This window comes from Salvelinus namaycush, chromosome 8 (genome assembly GCF_016432855.1).
Source record: "Salvelinus namaycush isolate Seneca chromosome 8, SaNama_1.0, whole genome shotgun sequence".
In the NCBI taxonomy this organism is placed as follows: Eukaryota; Metazoa; Chordata; class Actinopteri; order Salmoniformes; family Salmonidae; genus Salvelinus; species Salvelinus namaycush.
In genome coordinates this window covers 11,661,218-11,681,355 of record NC_052314.1, presented here as the reverse complement: position 1 = coordinate 11,681,355, position 20,138 = coordinate 11,661,218, and the positions used below count along the sequence as shown (strand labels likewise).

General features: G+C 43.2%; 1 protein-coding gene across 1 annotated transcript in view; it reads right to left on the bottom strand.

Moving 5' to 3' along the window:
• The window catches only part of LOC120051824 (voltage-dependent calcium channel subunit alpha-2/delta-4-like), a 71,706-nt gene extending 53,094 nt beyond the window's left edge, over positions 1–18,612 (bottom strand). Inside the window, exons 1-12 of the mRNA XM_038998707.1 lie at positions 18,542–18,612; positions 11,064–11,145; positions 9,593–9,709; positions 9,280–9,339; positions 8,833–8,995; positions 8,473–8,604; positions 6,790–6,850; positions 4,939–5,089; positions 4,628–4,702; positions 1,020–1,109; positions 767–880; positions 190–402 (exon numbers count right to left, since the gene is read on the bottom strand). Coding sequence (XP_038854635.1) covers positions 190–402; positions 767–880; positions 1,020–1,109; positions 4,628–4,702; positions 4,939–5,089; positions 6,790–6,850; positions 8,473–8,604; positions 8,833–8,995; positions 9,280–9,339; positions 9,593–9,709; positions 11,064–11,145; positions 18,542–18,612 — 1,329 coding nt within the window. The remainder of the gene's footprint in view (positions 1–189; positions 403–766; positions 881–1,019; positions 1,110–4,627; positions 4,703–4,938; positions 5,090–6,789; positions 6,851–8,472; positions 8,605–8,832; positions 8,996–9,279; positions 9,340–9,592; positions 9,710–11,063; positions 11,146–18,541) is intronic.
• Positions 18,613–20,138: the final 1,526 nt, after the last annotated feature.

Here is a 20,138-nt window from a genome sequence, read left to right as displayed (position 1 = left end):
ACCATGATAATACAGTAGACAGTTGACTTTCAAACAGGGCAGTGTGAGGTGACAAACGTGGTTAAATGCAACAACAACACGTTGCCTTTGAAGCCAAAGAAAGTGCAGATTTGGATCCTGGAAGAAAAGGCAGAATGTACTGCAGTTAACAGGCAAAGCCCACTGGGTAAGTATAGCTGCCGTACTCACCACAGTGTCCATGTAAGCCTCGGTCCAGATGATGTCATGATTGTGATTGATGACCATTGGTCGGCTCAGGACGTGAAGGTACTCCATGACATTCTCCTGCACGTCAGCCAGAGTGGAGATGTGTGTGTAGTAACCCTTGTTGTTGCAGGCGATCCACTTGGTGTTGTCTGCAAAGGTCATCTCTCTGCCAATAAGGTAAGTGAAGAGGCGCACCTGAAAGAGACAGTATAGGACACTGATATTCAATTCAGTCAGTTCATTAAGTAAATACTGAACATATTAAACTGATATGGCTGTTAAAGTGATGTCATCAAAATACCTTGCTGTTCAGGGGAAGTAGGGAAATAGAAAATAGAATAACAGAAGAATTTACGTGTATTGTTAGATATTACTGCACTGTTGGAGCGAGGAACACAAGCATTTCGCTGCACCGGCTATAACATCTGCTAAATATGTGTATGCGACCAATTAAATGTTATTACATTTTATTTTAATGTACCGTAAATAGGTATTACTGTAGGTCAAGTGGGTGTGTAGTTATTCATATAGAGTAAATAGTAGTTTTGCCCTACAGTACCCTGCGATCAGGCCAGTTAAACTCTTCAAACACGTCTTTGAAGTCCTCCATGGCTCCATCTGTGATCAGCATGATGGCCTGGTTACACAGGCTGCCCTGGCCCTTGGTCGCAGCCTGGGAGGAAGCACCACACAGTGAAGAACTGAGACTGGGCCAACAGCAAGTGTGTGGAAGTATACGTATGTATGTGAGGGTGTGTGTGTGTGTGTGTGTGTGTGTGTGGTGTGTGTGTGTGTGTGTGTTGGAAGCAAACCTCGTTCAGGATTTTGAAGGATTCTTTCATGGCCTTTGCAACTTTTCCCTCTCCCTTCACATGAAGCTCATCCACTAGCACCTTAAAATGCTAGAGAGAGAGAGAGAGAGAGAGAGAGAGAGAGAGAGAGAGAGAGAGAGAGAGGGGAAAAGGGCAACCAGTGAAGAACAAACACCATTGTAAATACAACCCATATTTATGTTCATTTATTTTCCCTTTTGTACTTTAACTATTTGCACCTAATATGACATTTGATATGTCTTTATTCTTTTGGAACTTTTGTGAGTGTAATGTTTACTGTAAATTTTTGTATTGTTTATTTAACTTTTGTTTGTTATCTATTTCACTTGCTTTAGCAATGTAAACATATGTTTCCCATGGCAATAAACCCTTCAATTGAAAATGTAATTGAATTGAGGGAGAGGTCAGCACCTTTTACGGTGAGAAAACAATGTGATCACACTCTTGCTCTTTTGCACCCCAGTATCTCTACTTGCACATCATCATCTGCACATCTATCACTCCAGTGTTAATACTAAATTGTAATTATTTTGCCTCTATGGTCTATTTATTGCCTTACCTCCCTATTCTTCTACATTTGCACACACTGTACATAGATTTTTTTATTGTGCTATTGACTTTACGTTTGTTTATGTGTAACTCTGTGTTGTTGTTTTTGTCGCACTGCTTTGCTTTATCTTGGCCAGGTCGCAGTTGTAAATGAGAACTTGTTCTCAACTGGCCTACCTGGTTAAATAAAGTTATTATATATATGTTTTAATTACAAAAATGCAGCACAGCACAGCCTAGCACAGGACATGACAGTGTAAGGTCAAATACACCAGTCCAGTTGACTGGATACCAAGAGAGATTTTCATGGCCCCTCTGACCTGGTTGCAGTCTCTGGTTGCTGGCTATAAAGCTATTTGTGACAATTGTATTTAACACACTATTCCAATGGTATTTGATTGATTGAAAACTATAATGCAAAAAAGTGTGTAATGTTCCAAGTTTGTTTACTTAACACACCTGGCAACTACACAGGCATGAATTACCTTAACAAAGAGAGTACTCTAGGTTCTAAGGGTAACCAGAGTGTGAACCTCATTCCTGGGGTTATACCCATCTTGGTGCCAGAGGCATACAGAATGTTTGCGAGAGGATCTGGTTGTAGGATATACTGTAGGAGCAGATGCCAGGTGGATAAAACCAAACAGGAAAACATTAGTAGCTCTGCTCATAAATCACCCAGCGCAAAGTTTACCGGCCAGTATGCTTGCCTCCCTCCCTCCCTGTCTGTCTGTCTGTCTGTCTGTCTGTCTACCTAACTGCCCACTTACCTGCCTGTCAGTCAGTCAGTCTGCCTACCCAGCCATCACTTAGTTGACTGATTACTGCTATGGTACAGTATATGGACAGAGTGATTGATTGACTGATTTAACATCACTTTTCAGCAGGGGTTGGAACCGGTTCAAGGAACAGAACCGAAAACCAGAAAATGTTGAACATTTTTGAGGAACAGAATCAGAACAAAAGTAATCTATACTGTTCCAGAACAAAACCGTTATTTTAAAAGCATGGAAACCAGTTAATAACATGAATTTATGTTTTGGGCATTTTTTTCCATTCGCACAAAAAATGCAACAAAGCGTGAATGCAAAGCCCTCACTCAGAAACCTATTCCAGTGTCTGCCTGCCAGCTGAAAATCTTTGCCAGTGTGTGTGCATGTGTAAGGTATCTGCCCCTCCCCCCGAAGCATAGTCTACTGTAGCTACTGAAGTTACAAGCGTGATTCAGAAATTAGGGAGAACTTTTTTTTCAATGCTAGAAAAAAGGATTCCAAAAGGGTTCTTCAGTTGTTGCCATAGGTTAACCCTTTTTGGTTCCAGGTAAAACCCTTTTGGGTTCCATGTAGAACCCTCTGTGGAAAGGGTTCTACTTGGAACCCAAAATTGTTAAACCTGGAACCAAAAGGGTTCTACCTGGAACCAAAAAGTGTTATTCAAAGGGTTCTCCTATGGGGACAAGAGAGCATATTTTTTTCTAAGAGTGTAGTTAAGGATACTACAGTTATCACATTTCACTGTCTGAAGTTCAAAGACATTCAAAGTTCCTTCATAGAAGCCGCTCCTCTGTGGGTATAATTATGTGGGCCTAATTCAGACAAGGCAGGTCATAACAACAAGATGCCCAGCGTTTCAAGCCAAGCCTCCTCCTCCACCCTCTCTCACTCTCTCCACACCCGCACATTTTTTATCGCACCTTGCGCCTTACACTTGTCTGTCTAACGCATGTAAATAGCTTGCCCGCCCCATAGCAAGCTGCTCTATCCGCCCTGATTGGTCAATTAATTTAGAATTTTGAGGTTTGAAAAGGAACAGAAAGGAATGACATAAACCGTTCGTTCTTTTTGGTATCGAACCGGTTCAGAACTTTATTTTCCTTGTTTGGAACAGTGGAACGTAACAAACTAAACAATGATTATTTTTCAGAATGAAATTATTGGAAAATTATAAGGTCCCAAGCCCTGGTTTTCAGGATGTTATCTCTCGCACATTGCACTGCCAGACAAGCCCTGGTTTTCAGGATGTTATCTCTCACACATTGCACTGCCTGACAAGCCCTAGTTTTCAGGATGTTATCTCTCACACATTGCACTGCCTGACAAGCCCTGGTTTTCAGGATGTTATCTCTCGCACATTGCACTGCCTGACAAGCCCTGGTTTTCAGGATGTTATCTCTCACACATTGCACTGCCTGACAAGCCCTGGTTTTCAGGATGTTATCTCTCACACATTGCACTGCCTGACAAGCCCTGGTTTTCAGGATGTTATCTCTCGCACATTGCACTGCCTGACAAGCCCTGGTTTTCAGGATGTTATCTCTCGCACATTGCACTGCCTGACAAGCCCTGGTTTTCAGGATGTTATCTCTCACACATTGCACTGCCTGACAAACATACATGTAGTCTACGTACACATTTTGTGAGCTAAATCATATTGACTTATCAATACATTTTATGCATACATTACATTTCTATATTGGGGCGGAAGGTAGCCTAGTGGTTAGAGTGTTGGACTAGTAACCGAAAGGTTGCAAGATCAAATCCCCGAGCTGACAAGGTAAAAATCTGTCATTCTGCCCCTGAACAAGACAGTTAACCCATTATTCCTACGCCGTCATTGAAAATAAGAATGTGTTCTTAACTGACTTGCCTAGTTAAATAAAGGTAAAAATATCAAATAAATACATTTGTGTTCTACATATTATAGTATACATATTTTAAAAATGATTCCATCCCTGTCAGTCACACTCCATTACAGTCCCTCTCCACAGTAGGCTGATGGTTGTGAATGACGGCTGACCTGGCCTGCTCTCTGATCCACACTGGGCCAATGCATGAAGTAGGAACTAGGCCAACAGGTGGAGCCAACTTCTCCACACTTAGCTTAGCAGCATGACTGACAGCCAAGGTGGCCCTTCACGCTCCACCTCCACAGGGGTGTAATGTCATAACAGAACACTTTGAGTTGCTAGAGCCCTGCTGAGAGGTAAGAGCTCTGTGGCTTAGTGGTCACAGATTACCTGAAGAAGATAATGGACTTACCTCGCGGTTGTCCAAGTCAGCCTGCACCAGGGTGCCTTTGAAGCATGGCTCTACGTAGCGCACGTAGTCAGTGTACTGTGGGGAGAAAAGACATGGCAGGGCTGTAGTCCTGTCAACAGTGTAACACTGTTGTGATGTAACAGTGTAGTGGTGTAACAGGTAATGTGTGAAGGTGTGATAATGTAATGGGGATGGCTTAGTCAACTGAACACCAACTGAACACCACATTTCAACACATGGGAATCACAAAACCCTATGTTTGAGATGTGTTGTTCCATTGGTGCTTAGTGGCAGGAGGAGGGTTGACTCACAGCGATGACGTTGACAAAGTCGTTCTCCCCCAGTGTGTCCAGGATGGTGTTGATGGTGTGCTTGGCGATGGTCATCTTCAGACCCTTCATACTGCCACTGATGTCCACCACGATAATAATGTCCTTTGGTGAGGTGGCAGCCTGGATATACCTGAGGGACAGGGGGAGAGAGAGATGGGGTTACACCATAGTGTTACCATACTATGTGAGGATTCTCTACCTCTACTGTACTTGAGGCTTGTGTGGTCCAGGGTAGAGCACGGTGCACCGCAGGACCATAGGATGGAGGCCCCAGTCAACGGTTCTCTCACTTTCTCATGCTGCTTCATGAAAAAACGTTCCCCATATAATTCTCAACCCCTTGACATAACGATCCACATTCAATTAAAAAAGCGGTGTAGGCCTACAGCATACGGCACTGTATAACATCCCAACCACAGTGTCCCTCCCTATCAACTTAGTTTCAAAACATGACAAATGTAAATGCACACACACACACACACCTTTTTGGTATTTTTTGTATCTACATGTTTATAAATAGGGACATATGGCATCCATGTGAACCCCACTGACCTGGGTATTGAGCTGTTGTAACCACTTAAGGAGCAGCTTAAAGTATTTCTAGGGGATCAGATCAGACTGTCCTGGCCTGGCCTGTCTGTGTCTTTCTGTGTTGCTGTGTTGCTGTGTTCAGAGCCTTGGGTGCTATCCTTGCCACTAATCTGAAAGTCAGGGGCAGCCCAGGTCCCAGGATACTCTCTACCTGAGTGGAGAGATAGGTAGGGCATCCATATACTACCGTAAAGCTCATCAACATGGCCTGTTGAATACCTGGAAGCTGGAAATGCTACTGATTGGCCAGTTAAGAGGATATCCTCCCTCGGGCCTAGGGAGACCCCACCGCCTAACAGCAGTGATTGGAGACTCATACTGGACTGCATACGACGGTAAATCAAGGTCCTGACTCTCAGTTGTCAGTAATTATATCATGGTACTTGTTGTTGGAGCAGGGTTGATAATCACAGTTTCCATCCCATTCCTTAAACTGCCAGCTCAAGTGTCGTGTGGGTGCAATACATGGCCAAGTCCTAGGACCTACCACATTAGAGCAACATATCCATGGCACTACACACTCTCTTACCACTGGCTAAGTAAAGTAAAGTAGGGTGAATGCTGTAGTGATGTTTTGTTCAATTTAAAAAGCCAAAAAGTAAATAAATGACACCACTAAAATAGATAAAAGCTTGCGTATAGATGTCACATAAGCCTATACAGTCTTAAGGTATATGAGGTCACATGACTTTAATCTCTCTCTCTCAGGAATACCTGGACTAATGACTCTCTAGAGACAGCAGGAGCGGTAGAGATACTCTGAATGATCGGCTATGAAAAGCCAACTGACATCTACTCCTGAGGTGCTGACCTGTTGCACCCTCTACAACCACTGTGATTATTATTATCTGAGCCTGCTGGTCATCTATGAACATTTGAACATCTTGGCCGTGTTCTGTTATAATCTCCACCCGGCACAGCCAGAAGAGGACTGGCCACCCCTCATAGCCTGGTTCCTTTCTAGGTTGCTTCCTAGGTTCTAGCCTTTCTAGGGAGTTTTCCTAGCCACCATGCTTCTACACATGCATTGCTTGTTGTTTGGGGTTTTAGGCTGGGTTTCTGTACAGCACTTTGTGACATCAGCTGATGTAAATAATATAAATAATATGATATAAATAAATTTGATTGATTGATGTCTTAGTGTCTAGCTCCTCCCCTTATCATGATACCAGGAAGTGTCTTACTCTGGTCAAGGTCGATGCCACCCAGAGGCTACTAGTAGATTTACTAATAGCTTACCAGTTACGGTTCCTGCAGTCAAACGCAGCCACACCATTCGAATCTGGAGTCCATTTGATACCTGTATAAAAAATAGTCACACCATCTCTACAGTGAGTAAACATCATGGCATCCATTAAAATCCTACAACATTATATTGAAGTCGACATCTTACAGCCTCCCGAGTGGCATAGCGTTCTAAAGCACTGCATGAGGCGTCACTACAGACCCGGGTTCGATCCCAGGCTGTGTTGCAGCCGGCTGCGACCGGGAGACCCATGAGGTGGTGCACAGTTGTCCCAGCGTCGTTAGGGTAGGGTTTGACCGGCTGGGATGTCCTTGTCCCATCGCGCTCTAGCAACTCCTGTGGCAGGCCGGGCGCATGCATGCTGGCATGGTTTCCAGTTGTATGGTGTTTCCTCCAACACATTGGTGCGGCTGGCTTCCTGGGTTAAGCGAACAGTGTGTCAAGAAGCAGTGCGGCTTGGCAGGGTAATGTTTTGGAGGATGCACGGCTCTCGACCTTCGCCTCTCCCGAGTCCGTACGGGAGTTGCAGTGATGGGACAAGACTGTAACTACCAATTGGGGGTAAAAACAAATACAGTTGACATCGTAAAACAGATGGTATTCTATGGTTTCTTTTTGATAGTATGCTTTTTGTTTTGCTTTGCTATATTTTCTGTTACGCTATACTCTGGATTTATACACTATTATACCATAGCACTGTTGAATACTCATTTTTGATTGGCTTGAAGGGCATTCTAGAGCGTGCATTATTTCCCTATAACGCATGGTGTAATTGAATGACTATGAAGTTCATTCTTACATGTTCTATGTTTGTCCTGCTTTTGAAAGCAAAACCCGAAATGAAAACATTATTGGTATTGTTGAATTAGATTTTCAAAATCGCAAGCTAGGATGATGGTTTGGTTAGCTAAGCTAGCAAGTCTGTTTTCTTGGTTATCATAGTAACTACTGTAGCTATCTAGCTAGCTAGTAAACTTGTCACATTTCTACTGGCAAATTAATACATTTCTAGCGGCAAATATGTTCATTTATAGCCATAGTATGAAAGGAATAATCAACTCAGGGCTCTATGTATTCTCTGGAAAATGACGCAACTCCGTGAAAGGTTAGTTCCACAACGCTAAGGAATCGTGGAACACACGTTCCACATCATGCATTATCTTCCAGAGAAGGCATAGCCCATCGTTGATTATCCCTTATTAACCAAACTTTTCAATACACTATTCTGTGCTGCTATCAGTTGTATGGAGCTGACTGAGGGCTCCAAACATGATAGTTCTTTGCTTAGTCCTTTTATTTATATCTAGGCATGTCAGTTAAAAACAAATTCTTATTTACAATGACAGCCTAGGAACAGTTGGTTAACTGACTTGTTCAGGGGCAGAACAACAGATTTTTACCTTGTCAGCTCAGGGATTCGATCTAGCAACCTTTCGGTTACTGGCCCAATGCTCTAACCACCTAGGCTACCCGCCACCCTTTACAGTGGAGGCTGGTGGAAGGAGCTATAGGAGGACAGGCTCATTGTAATGCCTGGAATGGAATGAATGGAACGGAGTCAAACGTGGCTTTCATATGTTTGATGTGTTTGATACCATTCCAATTATTCCATTCCAGCCAATACAATGAGCCTGTCCTTCTATAGCTCATCCCACCAGTTTCCTCAGGTCTTTTACCAGGGTAGATTCTGAAGAATCCTGAGGAGCTGCCAAAGTACTGCCAGGTGAGGGTGGGGTCTTTCTGGAAGTTGTTCATGAACATGTCATTCAGAGCCTCCGACCAATATATTCCATTGAGGATGTAGGCATCTTTCCACAGAGGAGAAAGAGAGAGCAGCAAATTAATGGGATGGAAAGTGTGACATCACATATAGTAACTGTCACCTGTTTCACTTTAAAGGATGACTAAGCCACACCTAACCCAATTTTCATGCTAATCTCTCATTGAATTCAAAATCTGTATTTCATGCATAGATAAGTTAGGATCTGGACCCAAGGGCCTGAAAACAATTATTGTTTGAACTTCATCACACACACCTTTGTTGTAGACGTTGGTTGGAACCTGTACGTCACTCTGCATTGTGTTGACTGGCAGGTTGTTGAAATGCTCATTCTTCTCCAGAGGAAACTCACCACCCAGCTCTACGAAGTTACCATCTTCATCTGCTGTGTTCACCAGCATGGAGTTATAGTAGTCAAACTGGAGAAGGCCAGCAGTGGAACGGTGGAAAAGTTAGATTCATAAACTATCATTGGAGAATTGTTGTAAGTCGAGTAACATTAGAAGTGTACAGCCTATATTTTATCTGAAAAAGGCTTCTGCTCATGGTATAGTGTGTTTTTGTGGTCATCAAAATGTGCATGATAGTTAGGCATTTCATTTTCTCTATTGTGGTACTGTGGCAAAGGTTTGTGATAATCATAATAGCAGTACTTTTATAAATCTGAGATCTCATATTCCCACAGACAGATAGAATGACAAACCTCTAGCGTTTTGTTGAAGTCGTGGTACAAATCTGCATCCTCCGCAGACTCAGCCAACCTCTAAGGAGAAAATAAAGATATTTATTTAAAGACGTTTCTTAAATCGCCAGCCTAACCACAACACACACGGTAACAGTTCTGTGGATGGTAACTCAAAGATAGTATGCTGTAGCAGGCGACATCAACTGGCGGCCCGATGGCCAAACCTGGTCCGCAAGGTAATCTAATGTGTTTTAGGTTGTCTTAGTTAAAAGTAAGAAGAAAAAAACACTTGGCCTGAGAGAGACCTCTGACCTCTAACCTCTGTACTCACCTTAACTGACTTCATCTTGGACCCCAGCATTCTCTCCATGTCCTCTGCAAAGTCCCTCACTTGATCTCTCCCATCGATGTCCACTATCTTAATAATGGACTCCACATCTTTGAGTTTCTGTAAAGAGCATGGGAGGGGATATTCAACAACGCCTTCTACTATGATTAATACAATACCTTCGATCATCTGCTTTCCATTTTTGTACAGGAAATAAAATAAAGCTAATGTTTTATTGTCAAACTACATGTATCATTTTTTTCTCTTAGAACTGATTGATCGAGATAAGTTAAGTGTGAGCCATTAGTTCAAGCCATTTGAGGTACCTGTAAATAAGTAGAGGGCGGGAGTCCAAACAAAGCCAGCGGAGACCTCTGGATTTAGTTTAATTTTAAGTCTTAATTACTCGATTAAGTCACTCACTAATCCCAATTAATCCAAGCAACCCATATACTGAAGGCTGAAGGCTTCCTACGGTGTATACTGAGGTTAATAGAGCAGTCTTGTGTGAATAGCTCTGGTGGGGAGAGAGTTCAACCATGCTGGATACCGGTGTTTTTACTCAGGCAATTCACAGGCACAATTACACTGGGCACAGACTTCAGTTCAACGTTTAGTTTTGATTTAGATTTGGTTGAGTTGTCAACTAATGTGAATTCAATGTGAAATCAACAAAATATGTCACAAGGATATTGGATTTAGGTTAAAAGTTGGGTGGAAAAAATAGAAAATACCCTTACGTTGATTACTTTTTGCAAATCCAATTAATTTCCCACGTTGATTCAATGTCATCACATAGATTTTTGGGCGTGGAAACAACGTTGATTCAACCAGTTGTTTCCCAGTGGGATGACTCCACAATGGTCATCATTATATCAGATATGGAGGTAGACATGTAACATAGACTACATCAGCATACCATTAAATAGTAGTCATAGTAATGGAATAATTAGTGTAGAGACAAAGAAAACAAACAAACATTCTTAAAACAGGATTGGAACATTACTATATGAAACAAGTACAGGACATAACATCCTGAGGATCATTATGGTAAAGTGTTCCTGATCCTGTTAGTAGCCTAGCTGCCCTGTGGCCTGTGTGTCTCTGTCTGCTGCCCGGGGCCACTAGCTGTGCCAAGTCTCTCCCTGACCTGATCTGACCAATGCAACCTAAGGGGTGAGGAAGCCCTTTAGATAGAGTGTGAACACCTGGCTCTGGCACCAACATCACACTCACTGACTTGGTGGACATAATGAGATTACAGGTAGCAGGTGGTGATAGAGGAGAATATGGGGCGCCACAGGAGGTTAAGACACGTGGTGAGACAAGGAACGAATGGGGCGGATGGTCATCAGTGTAACGCTATGGAGCATCTCAGATGGAAATGGGAAATAATGAGTGGTTCATCTTTCGGTGAAAAGACTATGTGCAAATTGTGATTGTAGTTTGTCTAACAAAAAGCCACATATTTTACCTTTTGTAGAATGTTAGCTCCAGAGTATCTTGTGGTAGTCTCGCGTAGTTGCACTGAAAGGATATTAGCCCAAAACTGGACCCTGAAATAGACACAGAGCGAGAGAGAGAGAGAGAGATTGGTGATGAGGGATACTAGATAATCTATCATCCCGTCCATGACAGAATATAATCACCAAGATTTTTTGGCCTTGCTGTCTACATGGCGTTCAAAACCCAGACAGGATCCATGTGCCAAAAAAGTCCATGAATATCACAACCGTAATAACAATTTGTTTATTAATCCAAATAGACAGTAGAAAGTTCCAGGTGTCCTTTAAGCACATGATGGGGTTTTAAGGCACCTCTCTGTATATCAACAGACAGACAGAGAAATTGTGTTGTACTGAAATGAAATAGAATGCTGTGGAACGTTATTGGTTTGCTCCTCATAACCTCATCTGAGATTGCTTTAGAACTCTTTGTTGCTCTTTTGTCTGGATGTTGTGTAGAATCCTGAGGTAGGAATGTCTGCTCGTACCATGTACCTTTATGAAGGATGCTACAGAAGCCATTGTATTACTGTCACTCATAAATTAAACAGGGTTCAGTCTACTACAATAATGATGTGAAATCCATAATGCAATGCGGCACTCCATTAAACAGGATGGAACTGAATTAGGATAATATTCAGACCCCTTGACTTTTTCCACACTTTGTTACATTACAGCCTTATTCTAAAATTGAATACATTGTTTTTCCCTTCATCATTCTACACACAATACCCTGTAATGACAATGCAAAAACAGATCTTTAGAAATATTTGCAAATGTATAACAAAATAAAAAAACAGAAATATCACATTTACATAAGTATTCAGACGCTTTACTCAGTACCTTGTGGAAGCACCTTTGGCAGCAATTACAGCCTCAAGTCTTCTTGGGTATGACGCTACAAGCTTGTCACACCTGTATTTGGGGAGTTTGTCCCATTCTTCTCTGCAGATCCTCTCAAGCGCTGTCAGGTTGGATGGAGAGCGTCGCTGCACAGTTATATTTAGGTCTCTCCAGAGATGTTCGATCGGGTTGAAGTCCGGGCTCTGGCTGGGCCACTCAAGGACACTAAGTAGCCCCAAAGCCACTCCTGCTTTGTCTTGGCTGTGTGGTTAGGGTCGTTGTCCTGTTGGAAGGTGAACCTTCGCCCCAGTCTGAGGTCCTGAATGCTCTGGAGCAGGTTTTCATCAAGGATCTCTCTGTACTTTGCTCTGTTCATATTTCCCTCGATCCAAACTTCTTCCATTTAAGAATGATAGAGGCCACTGTGTTCTTGGGGACCTTCAATTCTGCAGATATTTTTTGGTACCCTTCCGCAGATCTGTGCCTCAACACAATCCTGTCTCGGAGCTCTACGGACAATTCCTTCAACATCATGGCTTGGTTTTTGCTCTGACATGCGCTGTCAACTGTGGGACCTTATATAGACAGGTGTGTGCCTTTCCAAATCATGTCCAATCAATTGAATTTACCACAGGTGGACTCTAATGAAGTTGTAGAAACATCTCAAGGATGATAAATGGAAACAGGATGCACCTGAGCTCAATTTCGAGTCTCATAGCAAAGGGTCTGAATACTTATGTAAATAAGGTATTTCTGTTTTTATTTTTAATACATTTGCAAATTTCAAAAAACCTGTTTCCACTTTGTCATTATGGGGTATTGTGTGTAGATTGGTATGAATTGAAAAAAATCCTCATCCATTTTAGAACAAGGCTGTAACGTAACAAAATGTGGAAAAAGGGAAGTGGTCTGAACACTTTCTGAATGCACTGTACAGGTAGGTGAATATTATCCATGAACTGCATACTAGAGCTAGGATGACAAACTGAAAATGATCAACACCATCATTGCCGATCACTTATCGCAGGCATTTTGCTGATATCGCTCATTACAAAAGTAGCCTATACTAGAGAAATGTGAAGTTTGAAGTGAAATAGTTTGCTAAAATGGGTGATAGTCAATGGGACAATTGATGGCTACAACCATAAACGAGTAGTAGTAGTTTAAAGGATAATAATAAAAACTGTGGTGCACGTTGTTAAAATTTATCGTTATCACGTCAATTCAGGCATCAGTGGTAACCTGTATTGGAAACCACACAATAGCATCAGTTAATGATAATACAAGGTAAAGAAGTATAGGACATGGGTGCAATGGCAGGTACTGTACCGTTGGAATTGGAGTCAAGGCCTAACTACTGTATAGTATAAAGCTTAGTGATGAACAGGAGCAGCTTTAGAGGTTAAGTTCATTAGGATTTCCATTAGGTACATGCGGCAGCTACTCTTCCTGGGGTCCACATAAAACATACACATACATTACAAAGTACAGAACAGTTCAAGACAAGAGCAACATAAGATATTACTTTAAATTCAAAAGAAAAAATATAAATAAGAGTTATATATTGAAAAGACAGCAAGAGACAACAAAAAATACTATTTATACACTATTCACACACACACATATATATATATATATATTCATATTCTTATATACAGTAGAGTTAAATTAGAGCTTTACAGAGAGGAGAGACGCTGTGATACAGGATGTTTCTTCTCTGTTTATCTGTGGTAGAGCATTCCACGATGACATGGCTCTATACATAACTGAGCAAAGCATTCAATCTGTTTTTGGTTTCGGTACCGTGAAGAAACCCAAAGTGGCATGTCTGGTGGGGTATGTATGTCTGTTTGAAGTGTATGCAAATAGATTATACAAGTGGTTTTCAACACACACATGTTTCTAAACAAGACTAGAAGAGAAGTAGTCTATTTCTCTTTAACCCTCAACCATGAAAGAATATGCATGTTGTTGAAGTTAGTTCTGTGTGTGCAGTTAAGTGCAAGAATTGCTGCTTTGTTTTCAGCCAGCTGCAGCTTTTCTAGGTATTTCAAATCAAATCACATTTTATTAGTCACATGAGCCGAATACAACAGGTATTCGGCGCATGTGTCTACACCTTACAATGAAATGCTTACTTACGAGCCTCTAACCAACAATGCAGTCTTAAAAAATACAGATAAGAACAAGAGATAAAAGTAACAAGTAATTAAAGAGCAGCAGTGAAATAACAATAGCGAGACTATATACAGGGGGGTACCGATACAGAGTCAATGTGCGGGGGCACCGGTTATTTGAGGTAGTATAAACATGTAGGTAGATTTATTAAAGTGACTATGCATAGATGACAACAGAGAGTAGCAGTGGGGGGGGCACTGCAAGTAGTCTGGGTAGCCATTTGACTAGATGTTCAGGAGTCTTATGGCTTGGGGGTAGAAGCTATTTAGAAGCCTCTTGGACCTGGACTTGGCGGTCCGGTACCGCTTGCCGTGCGGTAGCAGAGAGAACAGTCCATGACTAGGGTGGCTGGAGTCCTTGACAATTTTTAGGGCCTTCCTCTGACACCGCCTGGTATAGAGGTCCTGGATGGCAGGTTAACTTGGCCCCAGTGATGTACTGGGCCGTTCGCACTACCCTCTGCAGTGCCTTGCGGTCGGAGGCCGAGCAGTTGCCATACCAGGCAGTGATGCAACCAGTCAGGATGCTCTCGATGGTGCAGCTGTAGAACCTTCTGAGGACCCATGACAAATATTTTCAGTGTCCTGGGGAGGAATAGGTTTTCTCTTCATGACTGTCTTGGTATGCTTGGACCATGTTAGTTTGTTGCTGATGTGTACACCAAAGAACTTGAAGCTCTCAACCTGCTCCACTGCAGCCCCATCAATGAGAATGGGGGCATGCTCGGTCCTCTTTTTCCTGTAGTCTGTTGAGGTAGGTTCCTTGTTCCTTGTCAATCATTGGCTATTGGTGAAATCAGCAATCAGACAATATCTTTAAGTAAATCAATCAAACGTTTATTAATGCAATTGCAGCCAGAAGTTGACAACGGGAACATAGCACGCACGTTTCCGAGTAAGTTCTGCAAAATAGGAAAGGTCCAAGTTGCTTTAATATGCTTGTAATCAACCCTTAGTGATGTAAACCCTAACACCTTCTACTCATGAGACCAAGTCCATGCATATACAGTTACACAAACTTGCAGGAGAGAACAATAGTCCAGTGTTTTCAAAGGGCTCAACAGTAATTTTCCACTCCCGTGTGGCTTACAGTGGTATGTCTGACTTGTCTCTTATCTCTTTCACTCCCCTGCAGGGTTCTGTGTCTATGAATCTCTTTTAGCCTTGAGGCGCTTTCTCACAGACACCCTGTTTTGACTGCAATAGCGCACACATCTCTCAGACCGTTTCTTATAAGAGGCAGAGACTAGAAAAGAACTGTGGAACAATATTAAACCTTATAATGCATATATATATATATATATATATATATATATTGCTAATCTGTAGTCCAGGACCATATAAATGTAGTGGGGGAGGGGTCTTATAGCCCTTCCTCTTCTATTAATACAACATCAGCAAAATCAATAATTTGGTGCAGCCCCTATCATGACCCAAAGGTGACCCGATCAAGTCCACAATCATCTCCTTTGTCTTGATCACGTTGAGGGAGAGGTTGTTGTCCTGGCACCACATAGCCAGGTCTCTGACCTCCTCCCTATAGGCTGTCTCGTTGTTGTCGGTGATCAAGCCTACCACTGTTGTGTCATTGGTAAATGTAATGATGGTGTTGGAGTCGTGCCAGGCCGTGCAGTCATGAGTGAACAGGGAGTACAGGAGGGGACTGAGCACGCACCCCTGAGGGGCCCCTGTGTTGAGGATCAGCGTGGCGGATGTGTTGTTACCTACCCTTACCACCTGGGGGAGCCCGTCAGGAAGTCCAGGATCCAGTTGCAGAGGGAGGTGTTTAGTCCCAGGGTCCTTAGCTTATTGAGCTTTGAGGGCACTATGGTGTTAAATGCTGAGCTGTAGTCAATGAATAGCATTCTCACATAGGTGTTCCTTTTGTCAAGGTGGGAAAGGGCATTGTGGAGTGCAATGGAGATTGCATCATCTGTGGAGCTGTTGGGGCGGTATGCAAATTGGAGTGGTCTAGGGTTTCTGGGATGATGGTGTTGATGTGAGCCCTGACCAGACTTTCAAGGCACTTCATGGATACAGACATGAGTGCTACGGGTCGGTAGTCGTTTAGGCAGGTTACCTTAATGTTCTTGGGCACAGGGACTATGGTGAACTGCTTGAAACATGTTGGTATTACAGACTCGTACAGGGAGAGGTTGAAAATGTCAGTGAAGACACTTGCCAGTTGGTCAGCGCATGCTCGCAGTACACGTCCTGGTAATCCATCTGGACCTGCGGCCTTGTGAATGTTGACCCGTTTAAAGGTCTTACTCACATGCGGAGAGCGTGATCACACAGTCTTCCGGAACAGCTGATCTTCTCATGCATGCTTCAGTATTACTTGCCTCGAAGCGAGCATAGAAGTTTAGCTCGTCTGGTAGGCTCATGTCACTGTGTTCCCCTTGTTGTCTGTAATGGCTTGCAAGCCCTGCCACATCCGACAAGCGTCAGAGACGGTGTAGTAAGATTCGATCTTAGTCCTGTATTGATGCCTTGCCTGTTTGATGGTTCGTCGGAGGGCATAGCGGGATTTCCTATAAGCTTCCGGGTTAGAGTCCCGCTCCTTGAAAGTGGCAGCTCTAGCCTTTAGCTCAGTGCGGATGCTGCCTGTAATCCATGGCTTCTGGTTGGGGTATGTACGTACGGTCACTGTGGGGACGATGTCAAAGATGCACTTATTGATGAAGCCAATGACTGATGTGGTGTACTCCTCAATGCCATCGGAGGAATCCTGGAACATATTCCACTCTGTGCTAGCAAAACAGTCATGTAGCTTAGCATCTGCTTCATCTGACTTTTTTATTGATCAAGTCACTGGTGCTTTCTGCTTTAATTTTTTGCTTGTAAGCAGGTATCAGGAGGATAGAATTATGGTCAGATCTGCCAAATGGAGGATGAGGGAGAACTTTGTATGCTTCTCTATGTGTGGAGTATAGGTGGCCCAGAGTTATTTTCCCTCTGGTTGCACATTTAACATGCTGATAGAAATTTGGTTAAAGAGATTTAAGTTTCCCTGCATTAAAGTCCCCGGCTAGTAGGAGTGTCGCCTCTGGGTGAGCGTTTTCTTGTTTGCTTATGGCGGAATACAGCTCATTCACTGCTGTCTTAGTGCCAGCCTCTGACTGTGTTGGTATGTAAACAGCTACAAAGAATACAGATTAAAACTCTCTCGGTAGGTAGTGTGGTCTACAGCTTGTCATGAGATTCTCTACCTCAGGCGAGCAATAGCTCGAGACTTCCTTAGATATCGTGCACCAGCTGTTGTTTACAAACATACATAGACCGCCGCCCCTTGTCTTACCAGACGCCGCTGTTCTATCCTGCCGGTACATCGTATAACCAGCCAGCTGTATGTTGATGTTGTTGTCGTTCAACCACGACTCGGTGAAACATAAGATATTACAGTTTTAAATGTCTCATTGGTAGTTTAATCTTCCGCGTAATTCAACGATTTTATTGTCCAAAGATTGCACATTTGCTAGCAGAATGGAGGGAAGTGGGGGTTTATTCGATCGCCTGTGAATTCTCAGATAGCAGCCGGACCTTCGGCCCCTCTTTCTCCGCCTCCTCTTCACGCAGATCACGGGGATCTGGGCCTGTTCCCGAGGAAGCAGCGTATCCTTCACGTTGGGCTCGTCAGAGTCGTGAAAAGAAAAAGAGGATTCTGCTAGTCCGTGGTGAGTAATCGCAGTCCTGATGTCTAGAAGTTATTTTCGGTCATAAGAGACGATAGCGGCAACATTATGTACAAAATAAGTCCAAAAATAAGTTACAAACAACGCAAATAAGCAAACAAAAAAACACAATCGGCTTGGGGCACGTAAAACGTCTGCCATCTTCTCCGGCGCCATCTTGTGTTTCTTTGCTGCACCTGACCATTATACAGGACAGTAATCAGCATGGAACAAGACCAGAGCCTGAACAACTAGTACAGTTTATCTTCGTGTAAAAAACGCAAAACACATTTTTTATAAAAGACATTCTTCACTACAACTTTGTCAATATGACTTGGCCATGATAACTGGCATTGTGTAGTGGATAAACTAGATGGCCCCTTCTGGCCTAACAGGGCCCTGGGGCACTGGAGCCAGCAGACTGGGACAGACTGGCAGAGGAGTAAGAAGTTGGGCTGGGCTGGGAGAGCTAGCATGATCTCGTTAGAAGCGGCAGGGTAGCCTAGTGGTTAGAGCGTTGGGCTAGTAACCGAAAGGTTGCAAGTTCAAATCCCCGAGCTGACAAGGTACAAATCTGTCGTTCTGCCCCTGAACAAGGCAGTTAACCCACTGTTCCTAGGCCGTCATTGAAAAATAAGAGTTTGTTCTAAACTGACTTGCCTAGTTAAATAAAGGTTAAATGTAAGTCGCTCTGGATAAGAGCGTCTGCTAAATGACTTAAATGTAAATGTAAATGAAGGCCAGCAGTCAGACATTAGAGCAGACTGGATCTGTGCAGCCTGGGCTAGGAGCTCGGTGTTGTAGGAACCTGTGGGGCGGCCCATCCCCCGAAGTGACTCTTATTAACTGTATGCAGGGATGCCTTTGTGTTGTCTAGGAATGCTGCATTATCTCACCAACACACATTCTGTCACACCTCTGTGATGAAGAGGTTCTGTCGGCTTTACATCCCGTAGGTCTGATATTTGATTGGAGGTTAACTCAACAGTAATGCTATTGGTCAACAACTCATCACTGCTTTTACCTATTCACTACCAAGGCCAAGGCATGCATACTTCAGGAGAGCCTGGGTCAGTCTAGGTTCAGTTGTGAAACAAATGCTGCCAGCATCCACTGAAAATCAATCACTAATCACTTTTTCTCTCTCCTCCATCTCTCCCTGAACCCTCCATGACTCTCTCTTCTTTGTTCCTGACCTGTGCTGGTGAGATACCTACACTGTCTGTCTTTCTCTCTCTCTCTCCACCCCAGGGACTCTTGGAGCATGTCCTTTCGGGCTAGGACTTCTCTCTCTCTTTCTCCCTCTCTGATCATGCCTAGAGTAATGCATTGTAATGCTTGTTAATGTTTTGTAATTTAAGCTTCATGCCTTGTATTTGATTTTATTAATTTTACAATGTTATTAAATATCTGCCTTCACTATTCCACTCACAGACCAATTCTAGCTAGTCAGCGTCAACTCATTGCCTAATGCTTGCTTGCATATTTGAATTCTCTTTATGGAGTCAGATAAACATTTCAATAGGATAATTGCATAGTCTTATCACGGGCTTCAGATGAGGTATATACGGTATATAATATACATATGATAAATATTCCGTCACTACAAAGTGGGCTGGGAGCTGCAGGTGGTGCAGCCTGCAGGCTATAGAGCCCAAACAGACACAGTCAGGATTATGGCACTATGGCTCAGCTCAGGATAATGCTGTATATAGGATCAGATATAGGATCAGATATAGGATCAACTGATGGGCTTAAAGGGTCCCAGCGGGACACATACACACTGCACATTGCCGTTACACAGCAGTGTTGTGTATTTATTTGTGTGTGTGACTGTGCGTTTGTGTGCATCTGTGTGTGTGTGTCTGGCTGTGTGAGCAATATCAAAGCAGATTTGTTTAACCAAAGATATAACATATTGTTAACATTCTGTCCCAAATCAAGCAACGCTCATTCCGACTACTACAGTCGTGCTGAGGCTTCAGGCGGTGATGGACCCAGCGGGGTGCAGGTTAACACACAGGAGGTTCCTCTGACTACACACTCCAATCTGCACCACCATCTGTGTGGGCCTCTGTGTGTGTATGTGTGTGTATATGTGTACATACTATATATATATATATAATATATATATATATTCCTGCTGACTGACTGACCACCGCTGACTGACTGACCACCGCTGAATGACTGACCACCGCTGACTGACTGACCACTGCTGAATGACTGACCACCGCTGAATGACTGACCACCGCTGACTGACTGACCCCCGCTGACTGACTGACCACCGCTGACTGACTGACCACCGCTGACTGACTGACCACCGCTGAATGACTGGCCACCGCTGACTGAC